General features: G+C 34.0%; 1 protein-coding gene across 2 annotated transcripts in view; it reads right to left on the bottom strand.

The window, feature by feature from the left end:
• Window positions 1–15,075, bottom strand: part of LOC144849177 (inositol polyphosphate 5-phosphatase OCRL-like) — a 61,476-nt gene that overhangs the window by 11,470 nt on the left and 34,931 nt on the right. For both annotated transcript variants that reach the window (XM_078706207.1, XM_078706208.1), the window contains 11 exons: window positions 9,695–9,911; window positions 9,212–9,328; window positions 7,081–7,188; window positions 6,704–6,777; window positions 6,396–6,507; window positions 5,994–6,103; window positions 5,251–5,395; window positions 3,420–3,530; window positions 2,845–3,010; window positions 2,434–2,563; window positions 371–476 (listed from right to left, as the gene is read on the bottom strand). In XM_078706207.1, the coding sequence (XP_078562333.1) occupies window positions 371–476; window positions 2,434–2,563; window positions 2,845–3,010; window positions 3,420–3,530; window positions 5,251–5,395; window positions 5,994–6,103; window positions 6,396–6,507; window positions 6,704–6,777; window positions 7,081–7,188; window positions 9,212–9,328; window positions 9,695–9,911 (1,396 nt within the window). The remainder of the gene's footprint in view (window positions 1–370; window positions 477–2,433; window positions 2,564–2,844; window positions 3,011–3,419; window positions 3,531–5,250; window positions 5,396–5,993; window positions 6,104–6,395; window positions 6,508–6,703; window positions 6,778–7,080; window positions 7,189–9,211; window positions 9,329–9,694; window positions 9,912–15,075) is intronic.

Genomic DNA, 15,075 nt, shown 5'->3' with positions numbered 1-15,075 from the left:
ATCTGGTCTAAAAAATATAATTCAAGTGAAAAAACAACAATACGTCGTGCGAAATATGGCATGATTCGTATAAAAAGTTCATTAGAAATTAATTTTGCGCATTTTCAAATTTTAAATGTGCATGGATGCGTAACTTTGTGTACTAAACGCCATTTAACTTTTACTAAGTAAAAAAATAATGTTTTTTTTATCATAAAGTACATGTAATGATTCACCACTACAATGTTATTTTGTAATTATTAAGCAATACAATTAAGCAACTGTCAGTAATAAAGTTTATTTGTATAATTATGTGTTTAAAGAGCACCCACACTCACAGAAAGAAATTTGAGCTTCAAATGGCGACAATTAAAGCTAAAAATATACTTACCAATGCAATAACATCCTTTGGATCCATGTCTCTTATTGGGCAATGCATCTTCGTAAGTGCTTCTATAGAAGCACCAAAGCAGCTTGGGATGTAATTGCCATTTATTGTGATGTGTTAATTGGTTAAGGTTTAACATTTATAATTATTGATTTTAGACTGAATAGTTAAAAAATATTACAGTGCAAACAGCACAGAAAGTTATTCTTTACCCGAGCTGTGTAGTTTTATTTCATTTCAAAAAAATACTAAAAAGTGGTCAAGAATTGGGACCATGGTCCGGATTGCCTCCAGAATTTAATGGAGTGGTCCTTGACCACATATCTATCTGTATTTTCATTTTGCTAATCTATCTAACAAACAGGCACATGTGATCGATTACATACCTCCTTGGCGGAGGTAAATTAGAGAAAAAGTACAAAACTATACAAAATACCAAGGATTGTCAAAGGGACCTTAATCACTTTCACTAACTTTCCTCTAACAGAAATACAAATACAAACTAGATTTCAACTATGGACGAGTTAGGTTATCCGCCGCGCAGAAGCCATGTGGACGTCATACACTAGGATATTGTGCACAAAAAAACGATTATGCCTTTGTAACATGAAGAAAATCAATTGTTAGTGTGCTATAACATATTTAAATTTACTGAAATGATGAAAATAAGTGACCAAGGTTATTCACCCTTTTGAACATGATGACGTCATAAGATAAAAATATTTTTAACTAGTTAAATAGTTGATTGACCTAGATAATATCAAAATCTGGGGGGAAATGGAATACGAATAAGTGGAGATGCGCTCTATTAAATGTGATGAGCTATGACGAAAGAGACAAAAATCTTTTATATTCGGGTGGCCATACGATGACGTCACAATGTCCGGTTAGCCATATTGATGCATGATCCGATATCTGCATCTCATCAACTTCCAGAATATGTAATACAAATAACTTTCACCATTTAGTTTAGAAACTACGACTGTTTAAAAAAAAGCATAATTTTAACGAATTTTTGAACTTTTTCATAAAAAAACGCATGAAAATTGTCCATTTCGACGTGCTTGTATGGCATTTTTAACATGCTCAAAAGGACAAGAAACGTGTAGAAAGTTGATTAGAAATTGTTTTTCGCATTTTCAACATTTAAGCGTGTGTGTGCACGTAACTTTCTGTGGAACATTACATTTTTTTTCAATATAAAGTTAGCGCATGATATAAATTTAACTTTTGCTATAAAGTTTCAGTTAAAAATGTTATTTGGTTTTCGACCTATGTTAAATACGTGTAATTCATAAAATCGCGCCCAAGTCATGTTGCGCAATTGTAAACGTCATGAAAATTTTGCACAACTTCATGTGAATGACGATATGTTGAGAAAGTTACGAAATGTTATGTTTGTAAGTTTTAGAGATACGCGAGACACAAAAATTACAGAAAGAAAGAAGAATAAAAAAAAAAAAGATCTTACACAATCACAAGGGTTATCCTGCAACTTCGTTGCAGATAACCAATAAATAATTTAACATTAATTAAATAAATACAAATATGATAAAATTGAATTAGTTTAATGACCAAGTTCAATATATATTTCCCAAGTAAAATAACTTCATCAAACTTTCAGGGCACACATAATATTATTTAACTTTTTTAAAGAGAATAAAATAAAATATCAATAGAATTATCTATAAAAACAAATGAATTATACAATTTGGGATATCTACAAATAAACCTCTGTTTAGAAGCATTGACTCGGGAAAATTGAACATTAGACATTTTATATTTATTTGGTATCAAGCACAATCTTGCCAGGAGCAAACAATAGAAATAGGCCTGAACAGATTTAACCACTCTTGCTCCAACAATAATAATAATAACAAAACTTACATTTTCTTTTGGACTTAGTAAATATTGATCCTATGATGACATTTTAAATTTAACTTAAGAAATAAAACGCTACAATAAAAGAATAGAGATAATAAGAATAAAGGTCTAACATAAAAAATGGACATTTGCCCCCTGAGCTTTTCTTAATGAGTTTCTAAAGCTAAAACACACACACAAAGGATATATAGTAGTCCTTTCCATTTTCTAGATGTAAAACTAAGATGTCTTCAATTTTGTCATCACCAGAGTTTAGAGCTGCTGCAGTGTTTTTGTCAACAAGTATTCGAACTGTTAATTCAATTAGATCCCCTTCAAAAGTTAAACATGAATAATTTATTTAATTCTGCTTAAAAATCTAAACATTAATTTTGAAAAGTTTATGTTTTAAAAGTCTAGCGATCTTTTTATCTTTATTTTATTCTTCCAAATGTAATTATGTTGCTAAAATATTAATAGATTCATTTATGAAACTATTAGAAGAATAATGTGCTGTAGTGTAATTAAATATTTAAGGAGTTTTAATAATGCATATTAATAATTTATTAAATTTATTCGACAAGATATTTTAAATCCAAAAATTAAATCTTTACCTGGAAGAAAATATGCTTCTGAAGGTTCTACTTTCAACCATGGTTTACAGAAATGTTTATCATCCAGTTTATTAACAAACTTAAAATGAACACCTGTCTGTCCTGTGTTAGCTAGGCTTACTTTCTTCTCCCTTGGATCCATGAACTTTACATCCTTAAATTCCAGCTTATTAAAAAAAATGATCAAACTGATTATTAAATAGGACTTCAAGGGGAAGGGAAAAATAATAAAAAGAAAATGTTAAAAACCAAAAATTCCAAAAATGTCAAACAAATATTTTGTCAAATTATTTTCATTTTTCCTTCCATATACAAGTCTGTTCTTGATACATTCAATGCCTTCAGCCAAACTAGCTCAATCACTCTTCCTGCTTATTAATTAGTATCCTAAAGTAATATATGCATTTTTTTATATAATTTCAAGAGAAATGGGATTAAAAATCAGGTACGAATTACATCTAACTAAAAATCCGAAAACATCCATTCAAAACACATTCACAATGTCAATGGCATGTGTTATTCTAAAAGATCACCTAATTAATGAATGCATGGATTGATTAATGATGCAGTTGTACCTGGTTATTTTCAAGAGTTACTTGTGGTAAGGCCTCATTCTCTACTCTATCCTGGTTACGTATTTCTTCTTCTACAACATCTCTGTATTTTTTCTCATCGATAACTTTTACCTACATAAATATAAGAATATTAAACGTGAATAGAAGATGAAAGAATCTACAATAAATTTATTTAAGGGCAAAATTTGGTAGATTTTTACCACGCAATGAAACCCTGTTTAAGTTTTAAACATTACTTTTTTAGCTAGGATATACGTTTAATCAGCCAGGCCTAACGTTGGTCGGAATCGTTGTGGGACTAGGGCCAAGGCCTATGGAAAACTGATGATTATTGATATATTACAAAACAGGTTTGTTGAGTGAAACTTTGTCACTTAGTGAAATACTGATACGATTTGCATTAGACTTCTTATTCAAAATAACACCATTATTTTTTATTCAGATAATAAATCATCATGCCATGTGCAAATACTTCGGCCTAGCTAGCACGGCTGTTATACACAGTGTGCCATGCCATTGCTATGTGCTATACTGTAATACTGGAGTCAGTTGCATGTTTCGAGAGGTACCGTTTCGACAGCCGTACATAACCAGATTAGTTACTTTCAAATAGGACAACATTTACGGTTCAGACTGAATATGTGGCACGGACAAGCCAAACCAGTCACTTGTCGGTAATTCCCGAAATGAGATAAAGCCTAGAATAGGTAAAATCATGTTGACAAAAAAAACATTTTTTTAAATATTTTAATCGATTAAATCTAACCTTTATGTATTCTAGAATCATACTGTGTTTTTTTTTTTATTTTTCAACTAAAACAAGTAAAAAAATACATTTTGTAAGGCTATGTTTTTGTAAGATGTCGAAAATTTTTCGCCTGTAGAATCGTCTACTCAAAAGATTTGTATGCCGCCATTTTCTAAGCGAAATCTGGCTTGTTTACTATAAATATATAATAATAATAATAAGCTAATTTAAAGAGGTGTATTTCTAATGGACAATGACTTCAGTTGTTCTTTATCCTAACCAATGATAATGACTTTTAGTGATATAAACAATAATTATAATATAACGACCGTTATCCAGTGCTGTAATTGGTAAATTGTGCTCACATGGCGTTAAAGCTCATGACTGCTGCGCATGCACAAAATGTCGTAGCTGTCAAAAATCCATCCACGTGTGCAGTGGTTCGGAGGAGGAAGCAGGACACAACGCGCGAGCAGTGTATACTTACTTTACTGAGATTTTGCATGTTACAAGAGTAATATAAAAACAAAATAATCCCGGAATTTTATTACCATCCGATAACTAGAAAAATAATGTGTTATCCGTGTCCTCTTGTCCGTTGCTGCGTTCATTCAGCCTCGCTGTTCAGCGAAGGCCACCGCGGCCCAGCATCGCGTCAGTAAATTTTGAATGCACATTTCTCCGAAAAAACATAATCCAGAGAGTTCTAACACATACATGTTTTAAATTTCACATAACTTTGTAAGTAAAAGTCGGACTACAATAATTTGTTACCATTATAAAACACATAATTAGCTGCATATGATAAGATGATATTATCTCCAAATTAAATGTTTACGCCATGCGACTGATCTGGCTTGTCCCTGCCACATATAATATCCAAATTTGTAGTACATACCAATTAAATTAACCTTTCTATTGGATTCCATAAAAAAACCTGAAACACATAGATCTCTGTGTTTGGCATTCAAAGAGTTAATGTCTTCACCCTTGATAGACTTGATGGATACATATACAGTAAAGTAGTAATAGCATTATAATATTATAGTCATTTTTAAGCTGTGAATAAAGGAATAAATTTACCACAATTTCAAAGTTACTGCTGACTGGTTTGTGATCACTTAGTTTTAGTTCTTTGTTGTATTTGTAATCTAGTTGACGTATGTCACGACTGTTAACGCCTCGGTATAGAATCCGGTCACACCATGCTGGAGCTCTTTGCTTCTCACTTAAATAAACAAAATCAGGTTACATTATATTATACTTTCCGGATAAAAGCAAGAACGCTACTTATGGTAAGGTAGGCTTTACTTTTTATAAATGGAAACTTTTGGCAAATTAACACAAATACATGTAAAACTTGTAACCCTGGTAAAGTTTTAATCCTAAGCTTAGAAAAATATTTGGGACTAGTTTTCACTATGTACATCCATTTTGAATAAGAATTGCATACTTTTTTCTAGTAAACTTTAAATGGAAATAAAGTGATTGTAAATATATCCATCATATTCATCATTACAGTTTAAACACTGTTTTGTCTGGGATTATCTAAACCAGGTTTCATTTTCATAACTTATAACCTTCATTTTAATGTAAATATCATGTGATTATATCACACAGTATTTAAACTAAAAGTAAATCTTGTCCTACTGTGTATGACATGTTCACCGTGTCAAATAATTTGCCTAGATACAGTAAATTGAGTTCCGTCTCTCTCTTTATCTTTTTTAACAGGTACTTATTACTGACGTATACAAATACACAAATTATGGCCCAAGGTTTTGAAATCCTCACACACAATGCTGGATCTGCCCCTGAATGATTACCTCGAGTCCCATCTGTCTGTTCCAGTGTCATACTTGTACGTTGGTGGAAACGTAATTTTACCTTCATCAAATCCAACAAACACTTTTTTTTGCATTCTTTGATTATGAAGCTGTAATAAAGAATAGCACATTGTATTGATTAAAAAAAATATTATGTGGAAGTATATTAAATGGTTAATAAACGAAAAATATACATTGCAATTCCACCTTTGGATTACAAATCAACTATTGTTATAACCCCCCCCCCCCCCCCACACCCACTCCAGGGTGTTTTTCAAATGGAGCTTCCTCAGTACAATTCAGGTCATTGTGATACACCATGTGCATGGATGCGTGCAGCAGGAAAAGGAAGTATAACAATCATTGTATAATAATCATGTATAATACATTTTTTTGACAAACCTGATCCTTCTGGTACAACCAATCAAACTCTCCTTTTTCAACATACATTTTTACAGCTTCACTGTCATAATGATCAATCCTGTAATTGAGATCTCCAAGCCAAACCAATATACTATCGATAAGGTATAAATAATTGTTTTTAAAAATTGTATGTATTTGTTAAGGATTACTAATAATAAATTTATCACTGTGCTATCAGGTAGTGGTAATCCCCCGAACAGGGGCTATTTTGTGAACCACTTCACCGGGTAACCCCCTACATTTGACTTGCGATAATGTGGGCATGAAAGTATTTTTGAAAAACTTACTCATGATGATAGACACTTAATGATGTTCCATTGTCTCTTTCAAACATCATTCTTTGGCAAATATCATGAAAATCCTGAGTTAAGAACAAGACTAGAACTGTTATATCTACAAAGCTCATTTTTTTTTGTTCAGTAAAATTATTATATATGATATATCACGTATCACATAAATTCATCTATGACGAATTCAATGTCAGTTCATAGTATATTTGTTTCAGTGTGCAGAAGATGTCAGTGACCCAGTGATGTAAATACTACAGGTTGTATTGTCAATTACCATTGGCAGTAAATGCAATCTATTAATTCAGAAGAATTCACATTCTGAATGTGCCAGAATTCAAAATAATAATGTAAAAGCTGAATTTAATACTATTTACCTGATTTCTTCTTTCAAATTCTTCAACATGTGCAGCTAAGTGTGTATTAACAAAACAAAATGATGTATTGTGAAAATTAAACCTAATAGCCACACCTCCTTTATTGCCCTAAACAAAAAGAATATAACAAATGTAATTTATACAGTAATAGTCACAAAATAGGAATTATCAGTCGACTCAGTTCTGATATAAGGAAAGCAAAAATAGCGCTCCTTAATTTGTCAAGACATTGGCAAAAACTAAAAAATGACAAAAAACACTCCACCTAGCTATGCTAAGATGATTTTCTTCTTCACAATAATCAGTGGTGTTTATGTTTAAAACAATGGCCTAGAAAATTTAGATATGCTGTAGTTATATCGTAGAGGAATTAGTTTAGTCTAAACTAATTCCTCCATGGTTATAGGTAGCAGTATCAAATCAAACTTTATTGCAATTGGTATAATATACAGAAAGATAAAATAGAAAATGAAGTCATACAGGGTGAACTTACTCGACACAAAAAACAACAAATACAAAACAACAAGAGTCATCATAAATTCATATACCATATAAATAATCAAGAATTACAATAACAAAATCATTGGAATATAAGTAATGCCAGAGCGACTTTGCTCCCCTTACAATTAACATTTTTTAAGCATGCCAGTAAAATGGATAAAATCCTTTGTTGGTTGGGTGTTTACTTTCGTGTCATGTCTCTGATTGTATGGAGTCTTTTAGGTTGTAGGTAAGACGAGATGATAAAGTCTATGAGGGGGATTTAATTTTAATGAATGGCGTGGAAAGCATTTCAACGATTAATTTGGAACACATTAATTCTGTACAAGTGAATAAGTTGGCAGTTAAATACTACTGTGACTTTGATGAAATGTATGAACTGGCAGTTGGCATACAATCAGACTATAACACAGAATTTAACAAGATAAAGCTATTTGATTGAAATATTGTTGTTCAATCACGAAAATAAAGGGCACGCGAAAATCGTGAAATTCCCAAGGATGTTGTTTACATACAGTCGATAATAAGTTGTAATGTGTCCATAAAGTAATTATTCTACGTGCATAGTTTGTGGTCCATTAGCAAACGGCAAAAAAGATTCATCCGGCTGGCGTCGCGTCCCTTTGTTGTCGTTGTTGTTGTACAATATATATAGAGGTAGAGTATTTTAATTATGGGGGTATCGATCTAAGAGCCTACTAAACATGTGCCTCGCCCACTGTGTAGCCAAAACGTTTATTTACATCCCTAAATTTACAATCGCGTATTCTCTAATTTTACTGACACTATTCAATTGTTGTTTGACGTCGTGGAGGCGAAATACATTTGCCAATTTGGTTCAACAGATTACACAAGAAACTCAAATCGCGAAAATAAAAGGTCGCGAAATAGTTGAAAATGTAAAATTTTTGGCTTTACAGTATATTACTTTAAAAACATAAAACCAGGTCATTCCTTGACCTTGTACGTTTTATGGTTAATTATGGTAAAACGAAAAAAAAAAAAATTAATGCACTAGCTCGCATTGAATGTTCTCTTGTAGACCGTCTTAGGCACAACCTCGCTTAGTTTTGTAGGCCTAGCTGGTAAACAGCGGTACCGTACAAACATTGTACACTAGCTATAGGCCTAACCTGATGTTGCCTTATTGCTGAATTAATTGTGTTTCCTTTTTTGGCAAAATCTATTCATATAAATTGAGGAAGACCCAGTATTTTTGCTGAAAGTTATGGTTTTTTTATTTGTTTTTCCTTCTTGATCAATCGAAAGTGGGTGCATCACAGAAACAAACAAAAAATATCAATTTGCGCGCGATGAATTCTGGTATTTATAGCGGGCAGCTTAAATTATTATTAGAATTGACTTAGTTTTCACATTTTTAACCTTTAAAGATGAACAAAATTATTGCAATAGGTCCATATAGTTTTTATTTTTACATAAAATGTAGTTTGTGACCTTAAATTAGATAAAAAACATAGTGTCTTTAAGCAATATATAAGTTTGTTTTATTTTACAAATGTTTCCGTAGTGGCTTCACATATTGTAAGATTTGAACCATATCCTTTGAAATGGCTATCAAACATCTAAACCATTAATGAATGCTGAAGCAAATACACATTATAAAACATACCATTTTGCCCATGATTCCAGTGCCTACTGTTTCTGCCATTAAATTGTTGACAAATGGATAGTGGCTTTCTTGAACAAAGACTATCAACATCATACCAACTAATCTAATTAACTTCACCTGTTGTGACAAAATAAACAAGTAATGCAAACAAAACAGTTACAAAGTATACTTTTACCCACAAATATGTTATTACCTATGTTGACAAAAAAGTCTTTAAACTTTACTTTTCAATTTTAGTATTATTATTAATCTCAATGCCAAAGATAGCCAAGTTAGTTTATTCACTGGTGGCCACTCAGTTCACAAATACACAATGTTCTACACAAACAGTCTTAATATCTTTAAGTGTGTAGGATTAATATTTGTCATGAGAAGAAATCCTCACATCTGACAGGATTAATTGAACCCGGGACCCTAGGATTGGTAGCCGAGTAACAACCATTCAACACAATTCCGGGAATTAGTAATAATATTATAACATACCTTTCTGTAAGTGGCTTTTTTGTGAAGTGCATGTTCTACTGCTTTATACCATTCTTCTTCTTTTGGTGAATCGTTAAACAGGAATGCTTCTTTGCTAAGATCAAGCTCTTGGAATCCTATCACGTACATGTCTGGTATATGATCAAGTGGAGTAAGCCAAGGATTTAGTTGCTCCACTGGATTCTGTCCATTAACATTCCATGTTCCTACATATATCCTAAAATAATTAAATATTTTAATATTCTCTGTTACAAATTGAATGTTCAAAACAATCTGTAAATGTGTCATTAAATGGGAATAATAGTAAATGTTGAACGATTGTACAAAGGGACACTGCCAGACAAGTGCATACCTAATTTATCATTACAACAGGATATATCGCATGAAAATTAACTTTATAACATGGGTTCAAGGATGTAGCCAATCAGACGCGCCGAAATGAGTCACATGTGCGCTCTTTATTTTTTCATTATCATGCACTGGGGTGCAAAAAGTGTGCAGCGAAAAGTCATAACAGCACTCTGCATGTAAATTGTATTGCAGAATACCGAAGATCATGCTAAGCATGTCGCACTATTGTAAATACCCTCGAGTGCGCCACTAACGCACTGCGACTTGTACATTGTTTGTATAATATATTTGGATCTCTGGATAATCTGATGTACACAGCGGTGGGCTGGGATACTTCTAAATATAGTAGTGTAGTGAATATTGAACGATTTGTACAAAGGGACACTGTACTGACAATTACATACCTATGACCCCAGACCTCTAACCAGGGAACCTAAACTGCCTCCTGTCCCTGATGCATTTATATATATATGGCCCAATCCCGTCATGACAGACGATAACCTCAGGTCCAAAATATAATTTAACTAAGCTAAGTACTTCTCTGCTACGGATGAGTTCTGTTGGGTTCATTTATTTGTTTTACAGTATATTTCTATACAGTAATTTTATAAGCATCTGCAATTCCGGTTTTATTACTCTGCTAGTGACGAATACTACGAAGCCTTTCACATTAGTTACCAATTTAGAACGCCAGGATGTTCGGTTGGAGGCGAGAGTTTCCCAAGAACCAGTGGGAATATTAAAAGAAAACAGATTACACTTAATAACATCTTTAAAACAGAGTTTTGGATGTCCGCGTGGTCGAGGTGAGTCAGCCAGTTCAGCCAATATTTTTTGGTAGACGGTAATCTTCCAGCCGAATAACATGACCAGACCAACGTAAGCGCCGTTTTCTAAGCATCGTAAAAATATCAGTTGTACCAGTAATTGACAACACAGCACTTGGGTACACGATCACACCAAGAAACACCCAAGATAGAGTGCAGACAGCAATAGTGAAAAGAGTTTAGTCTTTTCTTCTGATGACGATACTGTACGTGGTCCAGGACTCTGAGCAATATAACAGGACACTTAGCACACATGCAATGTAGATGTGAGTCGTCAATTTGATGGTAAGATTATGGTTGTTCTATACACGAGCATGAAGTTGTTGCTGCTTTCCCAATACGTGTATCAAGCTCAACATCTAGTGAGTTAGTGTCACTTAGTGTAGAACCGAGATAGGTGAATTTCCTTACAACTTCTAAGGGTTTACCATAAATTAAAATGTTAGGTGGTTCTTAATCTGTGCCCTGAGCCAGGATTACTGTTTTGCCGTCTGAGCAGGCCTGTGAAAAGGAGCTGCAAGATGCCTGTAATTCAGATTGGGAGTGGGCAACAATGGCAGCACCGTCCGCATACAGGAGTTCATACACAAGAACTTGCTTAATCTTTGTCTTCACACGGAGTCTAGCAAGTTAAAAAAAACACCTGTGCTTTGAGAGTGCAGCATGATACCAGAATGCTCTGGAAAAGCATATTTGAGAAAAACAGAAAGGAAAATACCGAAGAGCCTGGGTGCAAGGACACAGCCCTGTTTCACACCACAGCTGATATCAATTGCCTCAGATTTGGTGCTATTGAATTGGACTGTGGCTTTCATATCTTTGTGAAACCCAATAATGAGAGTAAAATATTGGGACAGCCCAAATGTTTTAAGATAGAGAAGAGTCCAGACCTACTAACGTTGTCAAAGGCCTTTGACAGGTCAACAAAGACAACATACAGAGGGCGTTGCTGTTCCACACATTTCTCTTGAAGTTGTCGCAGAGCAAATACCATACCAACTGTGGAACGGGATGGTCGGAAACCACATTGGCTTTCTGGTGGAACTCCAGATGCTATAATTTGAAGTCTAGGCAGAAGTACACGTGCAAGTATCTTGCCAGCTATGTTAAGCAAGGAGATGCCCCTATAATTATTGCAATTGTGACGGCTGCCCTCATTTTTGTAGAGTGTAATGATGTTGGAGTCCTTTAGGTCCTGCAGAATTTGGTGATATTTCTGTCAAGGTCAGTCATGGTTGTTAGCTACTGCATTTCCTGAAGTGCAATGTAGTGTTTACGTTATTTATGTAAATAGCCTACTTGGTCTGCGAGTTGCTTTATTTGCATATTGGTCTGCAGCTGGCCAGTCCTTTATAATAACGGGGTATACAACGACACGGGGACAATAGCGTTGGATGTGATACATGCTAGTTAGCCGCCTACTGCACACAACGTTTGTTATATATGAATGTGAGAATACACTTGACTGGAACGTTTGTATATATGAATGTGAGGATACAAATAAAAGCACTTGACTGGATTGTTTGAATACTGTTTCTTTATTTGGTATATCACATCATTTTTGGCGACGAGGATTTCGAATTTATGTGTGGTTACTAGACCGAAGTTACTGTAGCATGTTGCAGGTCAGTGGAATAATGCCGTTAGAGTCGTTCGATACCGTTGGTGATCAAGCAACGCTAGCCTTGAGATGGAAGCGTTGGAAAGATGACTTATCATTATATCTTATAGCTGTTGGTGTTACAAATCCAAATCAAAAAAGGGCGTTACTGCTACACCTTGGTGGTAGATCGTTGAAGTCAATATTGGAGACATTTTCGGAAGAACAGAGAGGAGATGGAGCAGATTATGATACTCTTTTGAGATCATTCGATAATTATTTTAAGGAGAGGAAGAATATACAGTTATCAAGACAAAGATTTATCGCAGCAGAACCAAAGCCGGGTGAAACGATAAACAATTTTGCAACACGAATTATGGTTTTAGCCAAGGATTGCAAGTTTAAAGAAGAAGAGGATAATCAGGTTCGTGATAAAATCATTTCAAAATTAACTGATAAAATTCTTAAAAACAAGGTTTTGAGGCAGGAAAATTTAACTTTAAATAAACTTTTAGAAATAACTGCTGTTTATAACGATAGGTCTGTGTCAACGTTTGGTGCCGAGTCTAATGTAAACTATGCTGATTATAGACAAGGTGCTCGAAAGGATGGTGCAAGCAAGGATGATCGGAAGGAGATGCTCTGTTATCGCTGTAATTTAAAAGGCCATTTCGCAAGAAACTGTATTAAATCGAAAAACCACATTTGTAAATTATGTAATTATAGTGGGCATTTTGAAGTTTGTTGCCGCACAAAAAAAAATAATAAGAAAAGCGGCAAGAAAATGAAATCTGATGAAGCATGTGTAATTAATAATGAAAATGAGGTTATCAATCACCCAATTAATGTTACTGATGATTACTTTGCGTTTGGTATTAACTTTAAAGAACCCATGGATCGTGATCCTTCATTTAAGATAAATGATAAATTGGTTGAGAATGTTATAATAGATTCTGGGGCGTCATTAAATATAATGTCTTTTGATACATTTAAATCTATAACGACTGATGTGAAATTGAGAAATTGTGAAAATAAGATCTATCCCTATGCCATAAATAAACCTCTTACAAATTTGGGCAAATGTTCTTTAAGGGTAAAAATATTAAATTCTGAAAAACATGTGAAAGTTTAGGTGTATTGAGAATTGGTGTTAATGTTAATAATATAAATGTTTGTAATAACCGTATTCTTTTCAATTTAAAACAGAAATATCCAGCAGTGTTTAATGGTTTGGGCAAGATTAAAGATTACCAACTGATTGATCTGATGTACATCCAGTGATGTACAGCCTATGCGTCGCATTCCGTTCAGCAAGCGTGCGAATGTCGAAAAGAAGCTAAATGAATTGGAAGCGCTAGATGTGATCGAAAAAGTGGAGGGTCCAACATCCTGGTTAAATCCTTTAGTAGTTGTTAGTAAGCCAAATGGTGATATCCGTCTCTGTGTGGACATGCGCCAAGCAAATCGTGCAATTTTACGTGAATGACATCCAATTCCCACAGTAGAAGAAACTTTGCAGGAAATTTCGGGTGCGAAGGTGTTTGCTAAATTAGATATGAATATGGCATTTCATCAAGTAGAATTGCATCCATCCTCTAGGGACATAACTACATTCTCTGGTCCAAATTCACTTTATAGGTATAAGCGATTGATATTCGGGGCTAATATGGCGACTGAAAAATTCCAACAAATTGTTTCCCAAATAATTTTGTCCAGGTGCATGTAACATACATGATAATATTCGCGTTTATGCTCCAGATTTAAATGAATTATCCCAGCGGGTAGAAAATATCATTAAGCGTTTCAACGATCGTGGTGTAACTCTTAATTATGAAAAGTGTGTAGTTGGGGTTGATCATATGGAATTTATGGGCGATATCTTGACTAAAGACGGAATTAAAGTATCGGATGGGAAAGTAAAAGCGGTGGTAGAAGCTCCTAGACCAAGTACCAAATCTGAATTAAGGAGTTTTCTTGGTTTGGCACAATTTTGTTCTAAATTCATAATTGGTTTTTCTAGTACTGCTGCCCCATTATGGGAATTAACTGGTAAAACAGCGGAATGGGTGTGGAATAAAAACCATGATTTGGCATTTTCTGAATTAAAATCTAAAATCGCTTCTGCTCCAGTAGTGTCTTATTTTAAAAGGGATGCTCCTACAAGAATTACGACTGACGCGTCTCCTTTTGGGTTGGGTGCCGTTTTAGAGCAACGCCATGGTAATGATTGGAAACCAGTTTATTTCATAAGTAGAAAATTAAATGACACTGAAAGTAGATATTCCCAGTTTGAAAGAGAAACCTTGGGTATAAAGTGGGCTTGTGAGAAATTACAACTTTATCTAATTGGAATTAAATTTGTAGTACGAACCGACCATAAACCGTTATTATCCGTGTTAAAGCCAAATTCTAGACCACCTTCAGCTCGAATTGAGCGATGGCTGTTGTTTTTACAACAATTTTCTTTTTCAATTGAATATATAAAAGGCTCTGAAAATTATGCGGACGTTCTCAGTAGATTGCTAATGTTCGAAGATCGTGTTGTAGATAAACTTGATAGTTCAAATTCTAATGATTTTGCCTATAGTGCGATAGTAGACGCT

This window comes from Antedon bifida, chromosome 7, assembly GCF_963402885.1.
Source record: "Antedon bifida chromosome 7, ecAntBifi1.1, whole genome shotgun sequence".
Taxonomy (NCBI): Eukaryota; Metazoa; Echinodermata; class Crinoidea; order Comatulida; family Antedonidae; genus Antedon; species Antedon bifida.
This window is presented reverse-complemented; position numbering and strand designations above follow the sequence as displayed.